Here is a 23,260-nt window from a genome sequence, read left to right as displayed (position 1 = left end):
TTTTAAGGTTTTGTAGTTTGTGGTCGAGGTCAATAGGTTGTAGAGTTGGGGGTCAAGTGTTGCAGCTCGAATGGCTAGGAGGTTGTCAAACAGTTTTTTTCTTTTGACGTTTTTGGTTGGAGGGTGTGTGAATGGTGCGTGAGTTCTCCTATGTCTGTTTGAAGTGGATTGAATTATTTAGCTGAAGAAATTAGTTACCCCCCCCCCCATTCCACACACATTAATTCTCTTCCATTTTTGTTCCCATTATAAAAAAACACTGATAAGTTCCCAGGAAAAAAATACATTAAAATAAGAAGTGAAAACAAAGGCCCCTACAGATGAGAACATAACATAAGAATAGCCTAACTGGGTCACACCAATGGTCCATCATGCCCAGTAGCCCATTCTCATGGTAGCCAATAGTGCTGCCCGATTCAGAGAAAAATATTTCATTCGATCCGATTCACCCTGTTGAATCGATTTTTCGATTAGATTCACTGTTAATGACACCGCTTTTTAAGTTTAAACAAAGTATAACAATAAATTTCACAACAACAATAAATTTCACAAAGTACTTAAAAAAAAAAAAATCACATTTTTCCATTAAAGCAGTTCTGGAGACATTTGCTTGAACAGTCTTTTTTCCCAGTCCATTAGCAAGCAATATGAAAAAGATTTCCTTAATTATCTACTCAAACATTTTTGCTATTTACTTTCATTGTACCTAGACTATTATTCAGTAGAAAAAATGGACTTAACTGTGCAGGAAATGAATCTCCTCATACACCCACCATATAGTGCAAAAATGTGCAAAGGTCTGTTTTTTTCTTTCGATCACTACATAGCCTAATGCCACACAAGCAGCGCTGTTACAAACATATTCTGAAGGTCAATGCTAAGGTTGACAAAGTTTCCTTCCTTGGACCAGAAGGAGATACTGACAAACCACTGGAAGAGATTCTAAAACAACTACCCAGAAATAACACCCAAAGACCCACTCAGTGTGTGAACCAGTTGAGTGGAGTGGACTAACTGGGGGTGGAAATGGGCCCAGAGTTTGCTCAGCAGAATTTCCCAGACTACCTCTTCCTCTCAACACACTGACATGCTACCACCACCACCAACACTAGGAACACCTCACCGAGTATGCCAGCAATGCTTATAAACTTTATAAAACACATTATTATATTTTCTTATAAAGCATATATTTTAACTGAACTCAGCCTTGCCATTCACAAAAATAGAAAAGTTCCCATTTCAAGCTGTCTCATGTACACTTTTCAAATCTAACATATTGTAATCACAAAACAGAAAATAAAATTATTTTTTCTACCTTTTGTTCTCTGATCAATATTCAAATCTTGTTGGTCCCAGGCTCTTGTTGTCTTGCTTGCCAGGGTCTCCTTTCTCCGTGCTAACCATCCGTCTGCCATCTCTGTTCTCCCCTTCCGTTTCCCTTCCCTCTCCCGGAGATCTGGCATCTTTCCTTTTTTTTGTCTCCATCCACAGATTCACCTTTTCTCAACTCCCCACCACCCCAGGATCCACCATCTCTCCCTTTCTGTTCCCAACTATCCTCCTATCCAGTATCTCTATCCCCCCTCCACACCATCCCCTGTTTCCAAGTTCTCTCCCTTTCTGTTCCTTCCCTCCCTAAATCCCATTATGCACCATCTCTCTCCCACTCCTCTGTTTTTAGACCCATTATTTCTAACCCCCAAAGTCTGGCATATGCATGTATCTTTGAACCCCCCCTTCCCTCTCTCCCTCTGTGTACTTTTACACCAGGACCCCCCTCCCCCGAAGGTCTGTCCCCCCTCCGAAGGGCTACACCCCACCCCTGAAGACCTGCACCCCCCGAAGGACTTTACCTCCCACCCGAAGGTCTGTCCCCCTCTGAAGGCCTAAACCCCACCCCTGAAGGACTGCACCCCCCCCCCCGAAGGCCTGCACTCCCTTGAAGGTCTGCACCCCCCCGAAGGCCTGTCCCCCCCTTGAAGGCCTGTCCCACCCCCTTGTAGGCCTGTCCCCCCTTTAAGGCCTGCCTGCCTGCCTTTCCCCCCCTTGAAGGCCTGTCTCCCCCCTTGAAGGCCTGCACCCCCCCTTGAAGGCCTGCACCCCCCCTTGAAGGCCTGCACCCCCCCTTGAAGGCCTGTCCCCCCCCTTGTAGGCCTGTCCCCCCCCCTTGTAGGCCTGTCCCCCCCCTTGAAGGCCTGCCTGCCTTTCCCCCCTTGAAGGCCTGCACCCCCCTTGAAGGCCTGCACCCCCCCCTTGAAGGCCTGCACCCCCCCTTGAAGGCCTGTCCCCCCCCTTGTAGGCCTGTCCCCCCCCTTGTAGGCCTGTCCCCCCCCCTTCTAGGCCTGTCCCCTCCCCTTGTAGGCCTGCCTGCCTTTCCCCCCTTGAAGGCCTGCACCCCCTTGAAGGTCTGCACCCCCCCAAAGGCCTACACCCCCCCCCGAAGGTCTGCACCCCCCTGAAGGCCTGCCTGCCCCCCTTGAAGGCCTGCACCCCTTGAATGTCTGCACCCCCCCCCCCGAAGGCCTGTCCCCCCTTGAAGGCCTGCCTGCCTGCCTGTCACCCCCTCCCCCTTGAAAGCCTGCTTGCCTGCCCGCCCGCCCCACCCTGAAGGCCTGATGCCCCGACCCACCCCGAAGGACCGCTCGCCCCCCTGGCCTCCCCGCACCACCTATGAACAGCCGCAGCAGGATCGCGAAGTCAGCGTCGGGTACCAGCCCTAAGGGGGTGTTCCCGGCCTTGCCGTTCAGTCCCCCGCCACCCCCGAAGGACCGCTCGCCCCCCTGGCCTCCCCGCACCACCTATGAACAGCCGCAGCAGGATTGCGAAGTCAGCGTCAGCGATCCCTGCTGCTTCCTGCGCCACGGTCCCGCCCCTCCTCTGACGTCAGAGGAGGGGCGGGATCGCGTCGTAGGAAGCAGCGCAGGGATGCTGACGCTGACTTCGCGATCCTGCTGCGGCTGTTCATAGGTGGTGCGGGGAGGCCAGGGGGGCGAGCGGTCCTTCGGGGGTGGCGGGGGACTGAACGGCAAGGCCGGGAACACCCCCTTAGGGCTGGTACCCGGGGCGGCCCGCCCCCCCCCCCCCCCCCCTAGGTACGCCACTGACCAGGGTCCACTGAGCTGTTCTGAGATGAAGTTTTACGAAGGGTGTAACGTGGACTGTAGATGCCATATGACCCAATAGTGTCATCATTTGTCTAACTGTGATGGATGGAAGATGATAGACTTGGTTGCAAATTGTCTTGTCTTTGCTGAGGTAGGAAAGCCCTGAACTGAATGGTGTTGAGCAGGGCCCCTATGAATTGTAGAGTTTGAGAGGGTTGAAGTTGAGATTTCGGAAAGATGACTTCAAACCCTAACTGCTGAAGAAACAGGATTGTCAACCGAGAACACATCTTGAGGAAAGATGCCTTTTATGCGCCAATCGTTGAGATAGGAAAACACTTGGAAACCTTGAGTTCTTAAAGCTGCTGCCACTACTACCAGGCACTTGGTGAACACTCTTGGAGAGGAGGCCAGGCCAAAGGGCAAAACTTTGTATTGAAAATGTAGATGGGCTGTCCAAAGCTGCAGAAACTTTCTGTGAGCAGCATGAATTGATATATGGGTATAAGCCTCTTTTAGATCTAGAGAGCATAGCCAATCATTTTGATCTAATAGTGGATTTAAGTTCCCAGAGATAGCATTCAAAACTTTTTTTTGACTAGGAATTTGTTTAAATCTCATAGATCGAGAATTGGACATAGACCTTCCATCTTCTTTGGGATGAGAAAATACCTGGAGTAGAACTCCTGATTTTTCTGAGAAAGGGGTACTACATCTATAGAATCTAGTTGAAGCAGAGCCTCTATTTCCCGAAGCAGAAGGGACTGCTGAGGGCTGAAAGAGGACTCTCTTGGAGGATGATTTGGAGATATAGTGACAAAATTAAGAGAGTAACCTTCCTTGATGACTTTGAGAACCCACAGGTTGGTTGTTATCAGAGTCCAACATTGATGGTAGAATTGTAGATGACCTCCAGTTGGTTGAGGAAGTGGCTGAGAAAGGGGAACAGCAGCTATACTCTCCAGAAGCATGTCAAAAGGACTGAGCAGGTTTTTGAGGAGCTGCCACCTTCTGATGCTGCTGTTGTTTTTGCTACTTTTGCGGAGGTGGCCTAGAAGCAGAAGGTTTAGCAGTATATCGCTTCTGATATGAATAGGAAGGCTTAGCAAACTGCTGTGAAGCTTGAGGCTTACCCCTTCTACTAAACCGCGCTAGTGATTTTAGCGCGGGGAGCAGCGCTTAATGGCCCATGCTGCTCCCAACGCTCATTGAGTTCCTATGAGCGTTGGGAGCAGTGCAGGCCATTCAGCTTGGCTCCCTGCGCTAAAACCGCTAGCACAATTTAGTAGAAGAGGGGGGTTAGTCTTTGTTCTGACTAAAGAATTTCAATTCTTTTCATGTTGAGTCAACTTTTGCGTGGCTGCCTCAATGGAATCGCCAAAAAGTTTTTCTCCTACACATGGAATATTGGCTAATGTATTTTGGAGATTGATGTCCAAGCTAGACACGTCTCATAGCCACCGACATAGCAGATGCTCTGGATGATATCTCAAAAGCATCATAAGCTGACCTTGCAATTTTCTAGTGTGTGAAAGAGTGTAAATAGTGTAAATAGTTTGCTGATATTCTGTAAGGTGTCTGAAGGAATATACTTTTCAAAGTCAGGCAATTTCCTTACCAGACATTTTAGATAACAGGACATGTAGAAATTGTAATTAAGAATCCTGCTTACCAGCATATAATTTTGATAAATGGGATGTCCAAATTTGTCCATAGTACGGTCTTCACGCCTTGGTGGCACTGAGGCATAAACTCTTGTACTAGAAGTTTTCTTAAGGGTTGCTTCCACAAGTAATGATTAATGTTGAAGTTGTGGTTTATCAAACCCTGGACTTTGATTTTGTAAATGGCATCTAGTTTTCTACCATGATAGTTAAAGGCGTTTCCCAATTTTTGAAAAGTGTCTCTTTAAAAATGCCATGTAACGGTAACTTGGAGATTTTTGGGAGGCTCATCATAGTCCAAAGCATCCAAGTACTCGGTGCTTGGTCCAGTGTCAGCTTCCAATTTGACAGGTAGGGCTCTGCTCAACTGTCTAATACACCTAGTAGAGGAAAGTCTTTCTGGAAAATTCAATTGGAATACTGTCGCTACCAGGTGACTTGTTTTTCGATAAAGCTTTAATTGCTGCTATGACTTCTTTTAAAATATCTTGTTCTTCTTCAACATCAGTTTCCAATTCAATTTCCCCAATGTTATTCTCATTGCCTTTTTTGTATAGATTTTCTGTATATTCTTTTCATCAACAAATGGAATGAGAATGTCAAAGTACTACTAGATGAAACATACTCCAAGAGTGAAAAAAAATCAAAGATAAAAGACCCCCCCCCCCCTCCCCGGTTCACAGAACTATTATCACTGAAACAGGAATACAGGGTCCTAGAAAGGAAATGGAATAAGCAGCAAACTGAAGACAACAAAATCTCATGGAGAAAAAACATCAACCACTACAAAACCCAAATAAAGCTAGCCAAATGCAAGCATTATTCCAAACAAATCGGAAAAAGAAAACCAGATTTGAAAAAAATTATTTCAAATAATACACTTCCTAGCTAACCCAACTGAATTAACAACCAAATCAACAAATACCCCAAAAGCAGCTGAATTGGCAACCTTTTTCAAAGCAAAAGTAGACCACATCAGAACTAATAAAGGAAACACAGCAAACTGCATAGAAGTACTAGGAAATAGCACAAACTCAAAAAAGATAAAATAATTTCCACAAGCAAAATGCCCAACAGACAGGTATTGGGAAGAATTCTCCCCAATCAGAGAAATGGAGTTAATAAGATTACTACCCCAATACACCAAAACTCAATGCTCTTTAGATGTCTGCCCAATTTTTCTACAACAAAATCCATCAAAAATATACTACAACTATGTATTAGACTGGCTGAATGACAAACTAGAAAAAGAAATATTCCCCAAACACCTAGGAAAAAGCATTCTTACACCAATTCCAAAAGATCAAAAGGGAGAAATAGTAACATAGTAGATGACGGCAGATAAAGACCTGAATGGTCCATCCAGTCTGCGCAACCTGATTCAATTTAAATTTTATTTCTTCTTCTTAGCTATTTCTGGGCATGAATCCAAAGCTCTGCCCGGTACTGTTCTTAGGTTCCAACTACTGAAGTCTCCGTCAAAGCTCACTGCAGCCCATCTACACCATCAAAGCCCTCCCCAGCCCATTCTCAACCAAATGGTCATATACAGACACAGACCGTGCAAGTCTGCCCAGTACTGGCCATAGTTCTTCAATATTTACTATTATTTTCTGATTCCAGATCCTCTGTGTTCATCCCACACTTTTTTGAACTCTTGTCACCGTTTTCTTCTCCACCACCTCTCTCGGGAGCACATTCCAGGCATCCACCACCCTCTCTGTAAAGAAGAATTTCCTTACATTGCCCTTGAGTCTTCTACACCTCAGCCTCAAATTATGCCCTCTGGTTTTACAATGTCAAGAATTACAGACTTCACTTCATGTTATGCTATTAGAAAGCGTAGTAACAAATCAAATCACAACGTACCTGGAACATCATAAACACTCTAGCACTGAAACACTACTCAGTGCCCTGACATTTGAGATTGGAACATGCATAAGCATGTAATATCATCTGTCCTTGTATTACAATTCGACTTAGCTACTGCATTTGATGTGGTAGACCAGTGGTTCCCAAACCCTGTCCTGGGGGACCCAAAGCCAGTCAGGTTTTCAAGATATCCCTAATGAATATGCATGAAAGATATTTGCATGCCTGTCGCTTCCATTATATGCAAATCTCTCTCATGCATATTCATTAGGGATATCTTGAAAACCTGACTGGCTGGGGGTCCCCCAGGACAGGGTTTGGGAACCACTGTGGTAGACCATCAAATCTTATTACTGATCCTAAACTTCCTAGGAATAAGTACACTTGGCTAGAAGAATTCCTAACAAACTGAACATGTAGCATAAAAATGAAAGGAGAAAGATTGGAAGAATGGTCAGCATCAAGCAGAGCACTCCAAGGCTCAACACTCTTTCCAATATTTTTCAATGTACTGATGTCAACACTAGGACATTTCTTAGACAAGACCGACCTCACTTACTTCTCCTATGCAGATGATATTACAATATACATTCCTTTCTACAAGAAATAAAATATCAGGGGAGGTGTACTGACCCCTGGGCATTTGCTAAGAGAGGAAAGAACTGCTTGCAGACTCTTCTCTGCTTATTGATTTCCTGCAGCGTTTTCAGTCCTGCTTTCAGTGCTGCAAATCAGGCAGTCACTGCTGAGGACAGGTGTGACATCATCCGGGGTCCTCTCCAACAGGCTGAAAACGAGGAAGAACTAGTGGTAATTTTGAGAGGTGTGCTGACTCCTGGGCATCTGCTAAGGGAGAAAAGAACTGCCTGTAGACTATTTTCTGCTTATTGATTTCCTGCAGCATTTTCAGTCCTTCTTTCAGTGCAAATTGGGCAGGCACTGCTGAGGACAGATGTGACATCATCCGGGCTCCTCTCCAACAGGCTGAAAATGATGAAGAGCTGGTGGTTCTGAAAGTTTTTTTGGCACCACGGGGAGAAGTTGGAGAGAGGAATTTGGTGGACTTGGTAATTACTATCTTTAAGTGTCCTTTTTTTCCCCCTTAGCTATTTTGGACAAATTTCAGGAAATTTGTGGCCGTGCACTACCTGTTTGTGATTGGGCATATGGGGAAAAGTAAAGTTTATTCACCCATTATGATAGGTCCAATGGACCGTCATGTGATTACTTCAGTATCAGACCCCTCTCAAGCAGAGAGATTAGACCAGGTCTCAGGAGTTTCTCTTAGTTCTCCCGAACAAACTCCTCCTCTCCCTCCAACATCCTCTGAGGTTACAGGATCCAGAGTTGGTCCTGGTGCTTCAATTGAAGCCTCTGATCCTCCAGACAAAACAGATATATCATTTTTTTAAATGCCTCAAATTTTTACTACCTCTACAGAGGGGCTGGTAGGCTCAGATGAAATTCCAGAAGAGGTTTCCTTGAAGGACATTTGGTTACTTAATGTGAGGATGGAGAAATTATTGAAAACAGTTGTATCTCAATCACAAGAATTTTCTAAAGAAGTTATAGAAAAACTGGAAAGTGTTGATTCCAATATTAAAAACATAGACTCATCTATGACAACTATGGAAAAACAGGTTTCTAACCTACAGTTGTTCTCCATGTCTGCAATGAAAGATTCCAACACTGTTCATTTAAAACTTGAATCAATGGAGAACGCTGCTAGGTTGAGAAACCTAAGAATGATAAATTTTCTGAAAACTCATTTAATCTCCCCAGAGATCCTTTTACGAAAGTATCTTGGGGAAATTTTGGGTATGAAGTGCCAATCTGTACTCTTTATTATATACCAGTAAAACAAAAAGTATTAATGCAGCAAAGAATGAATCAGTTGGAGTCTGACTGCTTTTCTTGAAGACACAAGATATTATACAGTCTAGGGCAGGGGTGCCCAATAGGTCGATCGTGATCGACCGGTAGATCGCCAAGGCAAAGTGAGTCGATCGAGGAGCCCATCCTGGGCTCCATGATTGACTCGCATTGCCTTCACAATCTACCGGCCGATCAGCTTTCCTCTCCCCGACTGCCTGGAGAAGATAGCTTCCCTCCCTTCCATTCACACACTGATCTCTTGCCCACAAATGAACTGAACTCAGGGGCTTTAACACTGCGTGCGCTGGCTTTTCTTCTTCGAAACAGGAAGTTATGTCATTCCTGTTTCAGAAGAGAAGGGAAGCTGGAAGAAAAGGGAAACCGGCGCATGCAGTGTTAGAGGCCCCCCCCCCCGGGTTCAGTTCCTATAACAATGCGTGGTCCAAAACAGGAACTACGCACCCTGCAAACTCTGGCCTCGGGACACGACACTCTCAGTAACTGGCTGCAGCCGCAGCCGCATCCCGCACGGCCACAGTGGCATGTATCTGGACTGTCGAAGGGGCAGGATGCGGCAGCCCTGCTCTGAGCGTCGGCTTCCCCCCTGTGTAAAGTTTCCGCTCGTGTCCACCCCCAAGGAGAGCACCGCTGAACATAAAAGGATAAGTGCCGCTCTCCCCACCAACTTTTCTGTTACCCTCTCCAGCTGTGTCCCGTTCCTTCACTGGGGCTTCTCCAGAAGGCAGGGCAAGTAGGGATTAAAAATAAAACAAAAAATATTATAATGCATCTATATTGCTTGGCCACTAGTAGGCAAGTCTGAGAGGTCCGGCCGGGGGGGTTCGCGGGTCGGCTGTGGGGGGGCCGATCGGGGGTTCTTGGGGGGGCGGACGTTGGGGGGGATGGGGGTGCGTCGAGGGCAGGAGGGCCTGGGATCCCTCCTGCCCGTACTGTAGTGGGGGAGGGGGTGGGGGGTCACCTGGGCCATGAGGGCTTGGGCTCCCTCCTGGCCCGAACGAGTCGGGGGTGCCGTGGGTGCCTGGGGCAAGAGGGCTTGGGCTCCCTCTTGCCCCGATGTTATCAGGGGGGGGGGTCACGGCTTCAACGGGGCAAGAGGGCTTGGACTCCCTCTTGCCCCGATGTTATCAGGGGGGGGGGGTCGCGGCTTCAATAGGGCAAGAGGGCTTGGACTCCCTCTTGCCCCGATATCGTCGGGAGGGGGGGGTCGCGATTTGACATGGCAGGAGGGCTTGGGCACCCTCCTGCCTGGATCGTTGTTGGGGGAAGGAAGGATTCTGTAACCGGTGTTGTTTTTGACAGACACCGGTTACAGAATCCAGCTTTTAGGCGAAGGACTGGCTCCTCCTTCGCCTAAAAGCCCTTCTGTTGGACGTTTTGTGTTTTTTTTTTCATTATGGTTAAAAAGTGTAGACGTGCTATGGGGGGTACTTTTAGACGTAGTGGAGATTGGGCGTTTAGGCAAGGAAAGCCATAATCAAAACATGGACGTATGTTTTGGTTATGGACACTTTCCCTGCTTCTGGGTTGAACGTTTAGGGACTTAAGCCAAAAGGGGACTTAAGACGTTTTTTTTTTATTTTGCCCCTCTATATTTTTTGGGATCCTGTCCAGTTAACACAATTTCTTGATCAAAAGTAGGAGTTTTTCATTTTTAGGTTTGAGATAGCTGATTTCTATTGAGGAGTAATAATTGAATAGATGCATATAGAATTTCTTTTCTTTCCTTTTGTTTTTTTATGTTTTTCTTTTACCTGTATAAATGTACTTCTCGCCAGTTAATAAGGGCTAGATGAAATTTCTTCATTTGATTATTCTATGTAAAAAAAATTTTGTCTTTTGTGATTTTCATATTCTGTTATGTTTCTTTTGTAAACATTTATTGAAAACTAGTCTTTAAGCCCGTTACATTAACGGGTGCTAGAATATATGTCTGTCTGTCTTTCTTTCTTTCTGTCTCTCTCCCTTCCCCTGTCCTCTTTTTCCTTTCTTTTTGTCTCTCTACCTCCCGCTGTCTGTCTTTCTTTCTGTCTATCTCTCTCCCTGCCTGCTGTCTGTCTTTCTTTCTGTCTGTCTCTCTCCTTGCCCACTGTCTGTCTGTCTCCCTGCCCACTGTCTGTCTGTCTTTCTTTCTGTCTGTCTCCCTGGCCCGCTCTCTGTCTTTCTTTCTTTTTGTCTGTCTCTCTCCCTGGCCTGCTGTCTGTCTTTCTTTCTTTCTGTCTGTCTCTCTCCCTGGCCCCCTGTCTCTTTCTTTCTCTCTCCCCGGCCCTCAGTCTATCTTTCTTTCTTTCTGTCTCTCTCCCTACCCGCTGTCTCTCTGTGTGTCTGTCTTTCGTTCTCGTGCGCTGACGCTTCAGCTCCAGCCCCCTTCTCCCACCTACCCTTAAATCACTCCTTTGCCTGCTTCCATTCGCTGAGACACTTCAGCTCCAGCCCCGTTCTCCCACCTACCTTTAAATCACTCCTTTGCCTGCTTCATTCGCTGAGACGCTTCAGCTCCAGCCCCCTTATCTCACCTACCTTTAAATCACTCCTTTGCCTGCTTCCGTTTGCTAAGATGCTTCAGCTCCAGCCTTCTCCTATTTACCCTTAAATCACTCCTTTGCATGCTTCCGTTCGCTGAGACGCTTCAGCTCCAGCCCCCTTCTTCCACATACCCTTAAATTACTCCTTTGCCTGCTTCCGTTCACTGAGATGCTTCAGCTTCAGCCCCCTTCTCCCATCTACCCTTAAATCACTCCTTTGCCTGATTCCGTTTTCCTGAGACGCTTCAGCTCCAGCCCCCTTCTCCCATCTACCCTTAAATCACTCCTTTGCCTGATTCCGTTTGCTGAGACGCTTCAGCTCCAGCCCCCTTCTCCCACCTACCCTTAAATCACTCCATTGCCTGATTTCGTTCGTTGAGATGCTTCAGCCCCAGACCCTTCTCCCACCTACCCTTAAATCACTCCTTTGCTTGCTTCCATTATTTTTGTGATCTCCTTGGTCCTATTAGACGGAGTGAGGGTGGGAGGGGGGAGTCGCCGCCTCCGTGCGTCCGTACATAAGGTGCCTCTGCATGCGCAGTAGAAGGAGCCAGCATTGCCAAGGGACGGCGATAGGGAAACCACCACACCACACCACTTCTATTGCGCATGCGGCAGCACAGAGTCACGGATCACGGAGACACGGAGACATGCAGATTGAAGTGCGCATGCGCACTAAAGGTTTTATTATAGTGGATGCTTATTTTGTACCTGGGGCAATGAAGGGTCAAGTGACTTGCAGAGTCTCAGGGAGCTGCAGTGAGAACTGAACCCATTTTTCCAGGTTCGCAGGCCAATTCACTAACTACTAGGCTACTCCTCTATGATAAGTAAAGAAGGCTGCATAGTAAAAAAGAGTGCCACCTTCGAAGCAGAGGCAAGAAATTAGAGCCCCACCTGGGGGGAGAGACTACCTACAAAAGTTGAAGACTCTGTAGCCAAAAGCAATAATTCTGTAGGAGAATACAAAAAAGTCTGAAAAGCACAGAAAATCTGAGGTGCTTGGAACTCCTTCACTGTGGTTGAAAAAGATCACCAAATGGATCTTTATGAGTCTCTGTAAAATCAGATGTGTTTTAAAAAAGAAGCTGAGGGCTAAGAGCTGTCTGCAGAAAATGTCTGAACCTTAGGTTATCTCAATTTCTAGAAATAAGAATAAAAACTGCTTTTCGCTGCCATGAAGCCTGAAGAAGCCACTTCAAAAAAAAATATTATTATTATTTTTTTTTTTTTCCAAATATCCACTGTGCGATCCTAGGAGTCCTTAAACACTACTTTTCCAACATCAGGGAGAGCCACACGCCAGGTATCCTGGGTCACAGTGGAATGCACATTAGCGAGCTCAAACTGTTGAACAGCAGGAGCCAGCAGAGAAAGCTTAAAACATAGCTTGAGAGATCCAGAAAGTGCAGCCTGGGCATCCTATTGCCTGTAACCAGACCAAGAAACTGTGGATGGAGGAAAAAAGTAAGAGGTTTTGTTGGTTTTTTTTCTTTTGCTCTTTCAAACCCCAGAAGTAAAAGGGGAGAAAACCATGCATAAAAGGCCTGCTGATGGAGTGGTCTTCAACTAAACCCAAACTCCCAGGGCGACCGTGCAGACTAATCCCAAGGGAATCAGCCGGATTCAAAACAAAAGGCAGAGTCAGAAGATAAAGGTGGCATAACATCCAAAGGGCATAATGCAATCAAGCTCTGCCATAGAAACATGATGGCAGATAAAGGCCAAATGGCCCATCTAGTCTGCCCGCCCACAGTAACCATTATCTCTTTCTCTCTCTGAGAGATCCCACGTGCCTATCTCAGCCCTCTTGAATTCAGACACAGTCTCTGTTTCCACCATCTCCTCCAGGAGATTGTTCCACATATCCACCACCCTTTCCGTAAAAAAGTATTTCCTCAGATAACTCCAGAGCCTATCACCTCTTAACTTCATCCTATGCCCTCTCATTGCAGAGTTTTCTTTCAAATGGCTGTGTCCAATGAGCTGGGTCTTTAGACTACATTTTCCAGAAGAGCTGAAAAAAAAATTCCGGTGAAAACCGCAAGGCCCTAATGAGGCACTCACACTGTGCCAAAAGAGTCCCCAGACTCGGAATGCAGGTGTTTGGCGTCAAACTCCAGAACGGCTCTGGGTAAGATATTTTCTTAAAATTGTGAACCCAGACCGGCTCCCCAGCCCTGGGGGACCTGAAGGAGGTGAAGCTCAAAGTCCTGCCCTCCTCTTATAGCGTGCTGCGGCACATAATATCTGGTCGTAGACCCGCCACCAATTTGGTGCCAGCAAGGTACACATCTGATAGATTAAGGGCTGGGGAGTCCATCTCAAGCTATTTTCAATCAAATCGAGGAGCTTTGAGGTAGAAATAAAACTCTGAAAAAAAATTGTTTAAAATTCAAAATGGCGCTGCCAGCGAATTCGTGCCAAAAACAGCAAAAATAAAATCTGAATATAAAAAATAGCAATTTGGGGTCTGGGGAAGTTGGGGACAGAAACTGTGAAAAATGACTTTTAAACTGTTTAACAAGCCACCCCCAAAGTTCCCATAAGAAATAATGGAGGGTTACTCATAGTCACTGAAGTGCCTTGCCTGTCAGCTTTTTCATATAGCAGCTGAATGGAGAAAATGATTTTCTGCCTCAGAATAGATCCAAATGGACCAAACTTGAAGATCTTCAGACTGCCAGTTCGGCTGGACACTGACTGTGACCTATGCCCCCACAGATCCTCACCATGTGATCGGGGGTGGGAAATGCAGCCTGCGACCCGAAACCCAGGGGGTTTTCGCTCCAGACACATACAGCCTGCGCTTAAAACCTGTGACAAGGTCAGCGGGCAAGCAAACTCCCAGGGGAATGGACCCCGAGTCTAAGAAGGGTGGCACACAGCAGGCAGGCTCCACAGATCCACCAAAGTTTCTCTGTGAAGCAGCAATCTGACTCCGTGGGACTGTGTCCTTTCCTCTAACGGGGACCACCAGAAAGAGGTCTCGAGGCACTGAAGCCACCGAAAAGTAAACTTTAAGCGAAAAAATAAGAAAAATTAGCAGAGCAATTAAAGACTTCTTCACGGAGTGCTTGCAGAAACTGAAACTTTCAGTCTAAGGGGGGAGGAGCATGTGCTCAGAAAAGTGTTGGATTTCTGCAACTCCTGGATTATGGGTTGGGATTGAGCACTTAACGTATGGAATCTGGAAGGGACGTAACAGAATGTACTCTATTTTGGTTGCAGTAATGGTGTGCAAATTAAACTCCAAATACAAAGAGTGCAAGGAGTTCCCATGAATAGATGAGATACTTTCGTATGGGATCTTTATTAGAAAGTGACGCAACGCTGCCAGCTATTCAGTACTAAATTGAGTACCTTTTTCAAGAGTCTACAAACAAGCACACAGTACATTTACACTTAAATATAACATACTTACAAGGTACACAGATCCATACATAAATGATCAGATATGGACCAGACATTCCATATAATTTGAATCAACCATTTGATATAAAAAATATTTTGAAAGTCACCCATCTAGTATTAAGAAATATTTCTGTAAAAGAACCATTTGAAAGGGAAACCTCACCGGAATGTAACAGGTAAAACGTTCTGTAAAATAAGAATTCTCAACCCAGTCCTCAGCCATCTTGCTTTCAAGATAATAAATATATATGTAATACATTTGTATACATTTCTCCATTGTGTACAGATCTCTTATATATATATATTTGTTGTGGGTATCCTAAAAACCCGACAGGCTGAGTGTGTTTTGAGGACTTAGTTGAAAAACCCTGCTGTGAGATTAACCAGCCCAGGGCTCCTTCTTCTAAGAACTGAAGCTTAATACTCTGCTAAGAGAAATTCTCCCAAATCTTTTGCAAGGTAACTCCCAAACCAGACAGTTCGCTGATAGTGCTTGTGCAAAGGGAGTCAGATTTTTCCATCCCCCAGAGGTTTATAGATGCAAAATCACCACAGGGGAACTAGCACTGGAACCAAGTATACATGTACTCATTCTGTGACTGCTAGGGAGCATGAAGACTTTAAACATTAGAACAGCTGCATGAATGTAAACAGAAAGGGCAAAATGTCCCCCAAATTAGAAAAGCCAGATTCTAAGATTTGGAGCTGCTCTCTAAAAGATAGATGTAATTGATAATCGATGCCATTCCACTTAACCATATAGATCTGTTGCAACAATAGTTGAGCTCAACTTGGAAACAAAGGAAAACATTTTGCAGAGCTCACTTTTTTCACATAGATGAGAAATATTGCTAAAATTCCAGAGAAGAATCCTGTTCCCAAGGTCTCTAAATATTATCCAGAATGAAAAATAAACTCCAGGAACCACAAAAAGATGCTGAAACTATCAATAAGAAAAACTATTCCCATACATTACCTTGTGCCTGCCTGTATGCTGGTTGAAAATCAAAAGATCTGCCTCAATAAACCCAGGAAATCATTAATCTTTAGTTCCCTCAGCATCAGGATTCAAAGCAGGATCTCCTGAAACTTGCTGCCCAGAAAAAAAACCCCAAACAACAAACTGTGAAGCCTGCCAAAATTCAGACTGCTGCACAAGGGCCTTTAACTGCAGGAAGAAATTTATTTCAGCAGCATAGGATGAAGTTGAACGTTAAGCCACAATCTCAGCCTAAAGTCAAGTTCTGAGGAGACCCGAATAGAGTGATGAACTACAAAGGAAATGGCACAAACAGCAAAACTGCACATCTGGAGTCATTGCAACCTCATACTGCTTGGAATCTCACAGGCACTGACTACCATAATCCAATATGCTCCTCCTTAATTAATTAATTAATTTAGGTAGGGGGTCTTTTACTAAGGTGCGCTAGCCAATTTAGTGCATGTTAAATATATAATATAATGGTCATATTAGCATTTAGTAAAAGACCCCCTTAGTTAGTTTCATTTATATCCCATTCTCCCCAGAGAGCTCAGAACGGGTTACAGTTTAACATTCAAAGTGTTATAACACTAGTCTCACCAGGGCAATGTCCCCAAAAATCTGATCAGGTACTTTAAATTTCTCCTCTGTCCCATCGGGCTCAAAATCTAACTAAATCATTGTTTAGAAATTGTGCTCCCAACAGAAAAATATACTGCTCAAATTCAAAGTATCTCAGAAGAGGCTGAAAGGTTAGACTCTTCCAATTGGCTCACCGGAAACTTCTGTGCTAATGTAGCCTTGCTGCCACCATCAATTTTTCTGACCAAAAACGTCTCCCTTTTGTCCCCTTAAATTAAATTCAGGTACAAAAAGGTCCTGGGGTCTAAGTAATTTTGCTCCTTCCTCAAAATCTTTATTTATAATTTTAAGAGCTTAAAACCAACTAAGTAACCCTCCTGCTCCACAAGTACGTACTACAATATATTTACTGCACATGTTCATGAGATTGTTTATGGTCCTTTGTTTGCATTTTTTTTATTGTTTTTACACTTTTACCTTTTGTGTCTTATTTATTCTCTTTCATTTACTTTATTTAGATATATACGTTTATTTATGTTTTTAGTGTCCCCTGATGAAGGCATCGTTGATGCCGAAACTGGATCCTTGTTGGTACTTTTTCATAATAAAGATTGAATATTGGTTGATTAGGACATCTCTCTTGCCTTTTGCTGTGATTGGTTTATGTTTCTCTCATAAGGCAAGTACAGTACTCTCTCTTTGTTGGTTTGAGGAAAATCAGAAGACAGAGGATAAAGGGGTTGAGTGGAAAAAAAGCAAGAGATAGCAGGAGAGAAACAAGGGAAGCAATGTGAGGAGGGGAAGATGACTATATCTGACATCTTTTGCATTTTGCTCACTACCAAACTATTGGGAGACTGGGAAAAGATAGAAAATTCACTGATCTCTTACAGCACATATAGCAGTTTCAGAAATTGCCATTTTCTAGTAAAAAGCTACGTTCAGTAATTAAACATAACACAGAATGAGACAAGACCCACCTTGTTGATGGCACCAAACCGTAGAAAATATACTATCATACAAACCAGAACATAAGAACATAATTAGGGAATTTCTTCTGTCTTCTTCTAACAGTGCCTCCACCCCACCACCCCTAATATACAATACACTAGCATCATGCTGAGCAAGTCTAGCAAGTGACATTTCCTCTGGCTAGAGTAGATGACCTGAAATTTCATGGCTTGACTTTATGCATACCTGCAGAATTAAAACTATTAGAGATTTTCTCTGACATAGTTCTGCAATAGCAATTCTTACCAGCAGAAAGGGAGAAAATAAAAGCAAACAGAGACCAAGAAAAGTAAAAACATACTTTTGTGAGAAGTCCTTCAGGTCCTGCAGAATGGAGACTTTGGCTGGAGTCCGACGCTTGATATAAATTTTCGGAAGTGGGACACACACCTCTAGCAGCCTGATAGAAGAATGACTGAAAGCAAGAATAAAAATGTACTTAAATTCCAAAAGGAAAAAAATCATCTGTATCTGTGAGGTTAAATAGGCCCTTTGTGCAACTGAACTGACTTCAACATAAAGCATTAATTTTCTGAAAATGTTCTGGTTTTTTTATTACTTATAAAGCAGATTCAATCTAATGTATACTACAAACTATACCACCCTTTTACTAAGCTGCGTTAGAGGTTTCTATCATGTATTGGAGTGCTAAATAGAATTCCTGTGAGCATTGAAGCATTTAGCACCCTGGGTCACGGTAGAAACCCTACCGCAGCTTAGTAAAAGAGGGCCAGTATGATCATAAATAGAAATTCTTGCAACACCTCATCGAAAAAAAATATATATTTTAAGCTACTTGGGCAATAAAACATAGCAGAGTGGACTAGTACTAGATGGTAATCACTGACTTACTGATGGACAAGTTCAAAACAAGCAGGCGCGAGTGAGCTGCCAGTTGTGTGAATAGCTAATGTAAAAAAAGGTGTGAAGGCAGAAAAGTAATAAAATTGACAGCTTGTTTTGAAACAACCAGATCTTACAGAGAATTATACGAAATTACATAAATTTTGTGCCTTCTGTAGAACTCTTCAAAAATGCAAGAAAACCCCCCGAAAATCTCGTATATTTACGAGGGGGAAAAAGGAATAAGGAATGAGTGAGTACATTTGCTGGCTCTGTCTAGCAATTGGTATTGTTTTCTTATTAATTCGGCACCGATTTAAACACCCAAAATGTTATTTTTGAAATTCTTACCCAAATTAGTATACCCACTGTTGACAGTGCCACCATATAAAAGAATCATTACACATGTGACGGGAATAGAGTGACAAAGAGTATAGAGTGAGGTAGGGAATTCTTACAAATCGGGACATAAATGTGGTAGAACTTCTATATAGTACATAACGAGGAGTCCACCACTCATTGGGTAAGTCTCTCTTATCTGTACCCTTCTCCTCTATGGTCAGCTCCACTAGAGAGTTACATGGGGACAGAAATCAAACCCGATCCCCGCCCGTCCCCGGTAGAATCAACCCTGTCCCCGTCCATCCCCACTAGGAATCAAACCCATCCCTGCTGGATTCAAATCTATCCCTGCCCATCCCTATAAACTTCATAAGTAGTTATTTCATTTAATTATGCTACTGAATTAAAGGCTCTGGTAGAGACCCATTTACAAATAAGCAATGACACTTTATTAATTTGGAAATATTAACTGGGAAGAATACATACTTTGTAAGCGGGTTTCTACCGGAGCCTCTAATGTAAATATAAAATATAATTACTCAGCTGATGAGGACCCCAAGCTGTCAGCTGAGGACTTCCTCTGCAGTTGGTTGGGGGTCCCTTTTTTTCAAGCTTGGCAGGCAGCAGTAGCGTCCCTGAGTTACAGATGTTGGCACCTCAATAGCTCATGGACGCCGCCAGCGACTGCTGCGCTTGGTGTGAGGGAATTCTGGCCGTCTCTAGAGAAGGTCCTCTGCAGGCTGTGCTTGGGGATCCCCATCAGCCAAAGCAAGGGTCAGCAAGTACTTCAACACTGTAGAAATAAAACCAGAAATGCATTTCCTTTTCTTTTGAACACAATACAAAGACATCTGCTATATACGTTTCCCAAAGCTAACATATTTTAGACAATAAATTCTGCTTTTTTACCTATGTTGTCTGGAGACTTATTTTTCCATCAAATTGGTCCTATTTTCTTTTTTCCCTTTCCCATCTTCTGTAAATTCTTCTGTTGCTGTCCATTGGTTCCTCCTACCATGGTCCAGCATTTATCCCTCTCTCATCCCCCAGACCATGTGCAGCATCTTTCGCCCCTGCCCACCAGCCCCATGCCCAACATTTCTCCTTCTATCAACCCTCTTCAGTACCATGCCACATCTCTCCCTCCATTCCCTTCACCACTACAATCCTCCCTCTTGCATCCCTTTCAATCTGTCCCACTGTTCCCTTTCTACCCCAACATTTCCACAACATTTATAGTTATTTGCCACTATAAACTGTAATGTAATACAGTGGTACCTTGGTTTGCAGGCATAATTTGTTCCAGAAGCATGCTCGTAAACCAAAGCGCTCATATATCAAAGCGAGTTTCCCCATAGAAAGTAAGGGAAACTCGGATGATTCATTCCACATTCCAAAAACAGACCCCCCCAACCCCCCAGAGACCACTGGGGTTGCTCGCTTCCATACTACCCCACACCGGGAACCAGCTTCTCTCACCTCAAGGCCTTCTGGCTCCCACCCTCTCGGAATCTCATGAGAATCTCGGAGAGGGTGGGAGCCAGAAGGCCTTGAGCATGTGCAGATGCTCAAGGCCCCACAGCAGCCCACCATAGAACATTGTGGCAAGCTCTTTTAGCACCAGCACACTTATGTCCACTGGAGATAAGGGTTTGTGGGTGGGCGGTGGGGAGAGAAATAGGTTCCCGAGGTGGGGTGACACACTCACTTATCGAAGTCAACGTTCGGTTTGCGAGTTAAAGTTTGAGTGTTTTGCTTGTCTTGCAAAACCCTAGCAAACCACGTTACTCGCAAACCGAGGTTTGACTGTATATGCTTTCTTTCCCTTTAACATCTTTCTTTGCTTGTAATTCTAAGAAGAAAAAATTTAAAAAAATTTAAATTGAATCAGGTTGGGCAGACTGGATGGACCATTCGGGTCTTTATCTGCCATCATCTACTATGTTACTATGTTCTCCCTTGATCTTTCCCAACTCTCCTCCTTCCTCCCTCCGCCCCAGCACTATTCACTCCTCCTCCCCGCAAAGCTCAGCTCTTTATCCTGTGCTGATGAGAATTAGGTCCTCATTTGCACTTTGCTTCTCTCTTCACTGTGGCTAAGGTTCAGTTTTTGTCCTGGGTCCCCTTTGGCACCCTACTTTCTACATGGATCCTCTTCCTTCACATTGATTTCATTGCTCCAGTTCAATTATTGACTCCAGATAACAACACTATTTAACAAATTAAAATATAATTGTTCCACGTCCGTGGAGAAATCAGGACCATACCAAAGGAGGTAAGGTGGGGCCCGTATAGCCTCTACAGAGAACCATATCCACCTAGGCAGTGACTACCTTCAAACTCAATTTCTCCTTTTTTTTGTTCAACAGTTTTATTGAGTTTTATATATATATATATATATATATATATATATATATATATATATATATATATATATATATATATATAAAGAGCATTACAAATGGTAGCAATGCATCCAAAAGAGAAGCATGTACGAAGAAAAACACAAGCCTAGTATATTAAAGTGCAACAAAATGGATGCATGACGATCAAATATCAAAGGGATTAAACCAATACTGCCAAACAAAAGCAAATGCACACAGAATCATTACAATAGTAGTATAAGTCATAAGATGAATACCATTTGGATGAGACATAAATCTAAGTAGGAAAGTGGATGAAATACACTTATAAATACATTTATAAATACATTAAAGGTCAGAGTTACAGTGTTCCAGTATTAAAGCCCAGGTTTTGGTGTAGGCGGATATCGAGTTATGTCTTTCAGCTATGTCGTTCAAATTTAACATGTAAGAAAACAGAATTCCACCAACGATTAAATTCAAGTTTCGAGGTAGAGAATGACATGGGGAAAAAAAATCTGTCCCCGTCCCACCGTCCCCTTCACCGCCCCGTCCCCTTAGCATCCATACAAGCCTCAGTACTGCAACCCCCCCTGCAGCAAGAACATCTCTTAGCCGCTTCCACCATGCACACCGCCCCTCCCCCCCCGGGACAACAGACCCCAGTCTGACAGGCAGAAGAAGTGTGTTTCCTGCTTGCAGCGCACAACTGTGCCGACAAACCTCCCTGCCCTTTACCTTCATGGCCGGTGATTTCTAAACTGCCTTCCTACAGTAACCGGAGCGTTGAAGTTGCATATGGCTGCTAGAAAGGTCGTCTCTGATGCAACTTTCGGTTGCGTCAGAGATGACCTTTACGGCAGCCACACGCAGCTTCAACGCTCCGGCTGCTCGGAGGAAGGCAGTTTAGTTATCATAGATCAGATTGCAGACCAGAAAGTTTGTACATGAGGACAGCAAAATAGCATATGGTACAGAGAGCCATCTAGTGATTTACATGTCCAACAACAACCATCGTTAGATCTCGATAGTTTCGCTGACTTGCTGGGTGTTCAAATCGCTCTGTGGTAAAGAAAAAAGGCTGCTTGCAAAAGGGAAGCTGATTGTAAGGATTTCATAATATGAAGCCAAATAGCAAAAAGGTTTCTTCAGTAAAAGTAATTTGCAAAGCTGTGTTCCATTTGGCAATGGAGTTTGGTAGGGTGTGGTAGCATTTAGATTGTATGAATTTATACTATTTGGACGTTTGTCCTTTACTGGAGTTATACGAGAATAATATAGAAAATGTCAGGAGACTTATGTAAGGAAGAGGAGTCTAAGAAACTAGATTTAAGGCAATGGGGTAGCTGTATCCAATTGAAGTATTGTGATGGGGGTATTTGAAATTTGGCCATGTCTGAGGAGATCAATTTATCTTCCATAATTAGGTGTCCCACATTCCATATGCCTTTTTGTTGGCATGCTTTCCAAACAACCACTTCTTTATTAATTTTCACTCTTGTATTGTACCATATTGGGGCCAGAATAGAATCAGTCCATCTTTTATCAGTGAGAGATTCAAAAAAGGAGATGGCCTGCCACATGCTAAGTTTGATTTAGCAGTTGTGGGAAGAGTTGAGGCTGGAGCATGTTGTAAGATAAGCGGGTTAAGTAAAGTGTGTTCCAGATGTAACCACTTGGGAGTTATGGTAGATGGATTATCAACCAACCACAAAGTCCCTTGTGTCATCAGGAAAGCAAGGTTGTAGTCCTGAAAGCTGGAAACATTGACACCACCCTGGTCTCGAGAGTATTTCAATTTTTTGAGAGCAATTCTGGGTTGTTTACCCTGCCACAAAAATTCTACAAGGAGTTTTTCTAATCGAGTATATACAGAGTGGGGAAATAATATGGGAAGCAAGCTGAGGACATAATTAACTTTAGGAGTTATCATCATTCGAATGGTGGAGTTTCTGCCCCACCAGGAGAGATTGAGAGGGGACAGAGACAGCAAACTACAGACCAGTGAGTCTCACGTCTATAGTGTGTAAACTCATAGAAACACTGATCAAACAGCATATTGACATAATCCTAGACGAAGAAAAACTATGTGATCCACACCAACACGGGTTCACCCAGGGTAGATCATGCCAATCTAATCTGATTAGCTTTTTTGACTGGGTTACTAGACAAATGGACGCCGGAGAGTCACTGGACGTGGTATATTTGGACTTCAGTAAAGCATTTGATAGCATCCCTCATCGAAGATTACTGAACAAGCTAAAATCGATAGGATTAGGAGACATTCTAACTACATGGATTGGGGATTGGCTGAGCGGCAGACTTCAGAAGGTGGTGGTGAACGGTACCCCATCCGAAGCATCGGACGTGATCAGTGGAGTGCCGCAGGGATCGGTCCTGGGCCCGATTCTATTCAACTTATTCATAAGAGATATGACGCAAGGACTTAGAGGAAGGGTATCACTGTTCGCTGATGACGCCAAACTTTGCAACATAGTAGGCAGATGCTTATTACCTGATAATATGACACACGACCTACTGCTGCTGGAACAATGGTCAAATACTTGGCAGCTAGGCTTCAATGCTAAAAAATGCAAGATAATGCACTTGGGCAAGAGAAACCCGCGTAGAACTTATGTACTAAATGGTGAGACCTTGGTTAGGA

General features: G+C 44.1%; 1 protein-coding gene across 8 annotated transcripts in view; it reads right to left on the bottom strand.

The window, feature by feature from the left end:
- Positions 1–23,260, bottom strand: part of PIKFYVE (phosphoinositide kinase, FYVE-type zinc finger containing) — a 936,520-nt gene that overhangs the window by 297,308 nt on the left and 615,952 nt on the right. For all 8 annotated transcript variants that reach the window (XM_033947121.1, XM_033947126.1, XM_033947127.1 and 5 more), the window contains one exon: positions 17,349–17,462. In XM_033947121.1, the coding sequence (XP_033803012.1) occupies positions 17,349–17,462 (114 nt within the window). The remainder of the gene's footprint in view (positions 1–17,348; positions 17,463–23,260) is intronic.

The sequence above is a fragment of the Geotrypetes seraphini genome, chromosome 5, assembly GCF_902459505.1.
Source record: "Geotrypetes seraphini chromosome 5, aGeoSer1.1, whole genome shotgun sequence".
Lineage (NCBI taxonomy): Eukaryota > Metazoa > Chordata > Amphibia > Gymnophiona > Dermophiidae > Geotrypetes > Geotrypetes seraphini.
The sequence above is the reverse complement of the archived record's forward strand: the minus strand, read 5'-3'. Positions and strand labels throughout refer to the sequence as shown.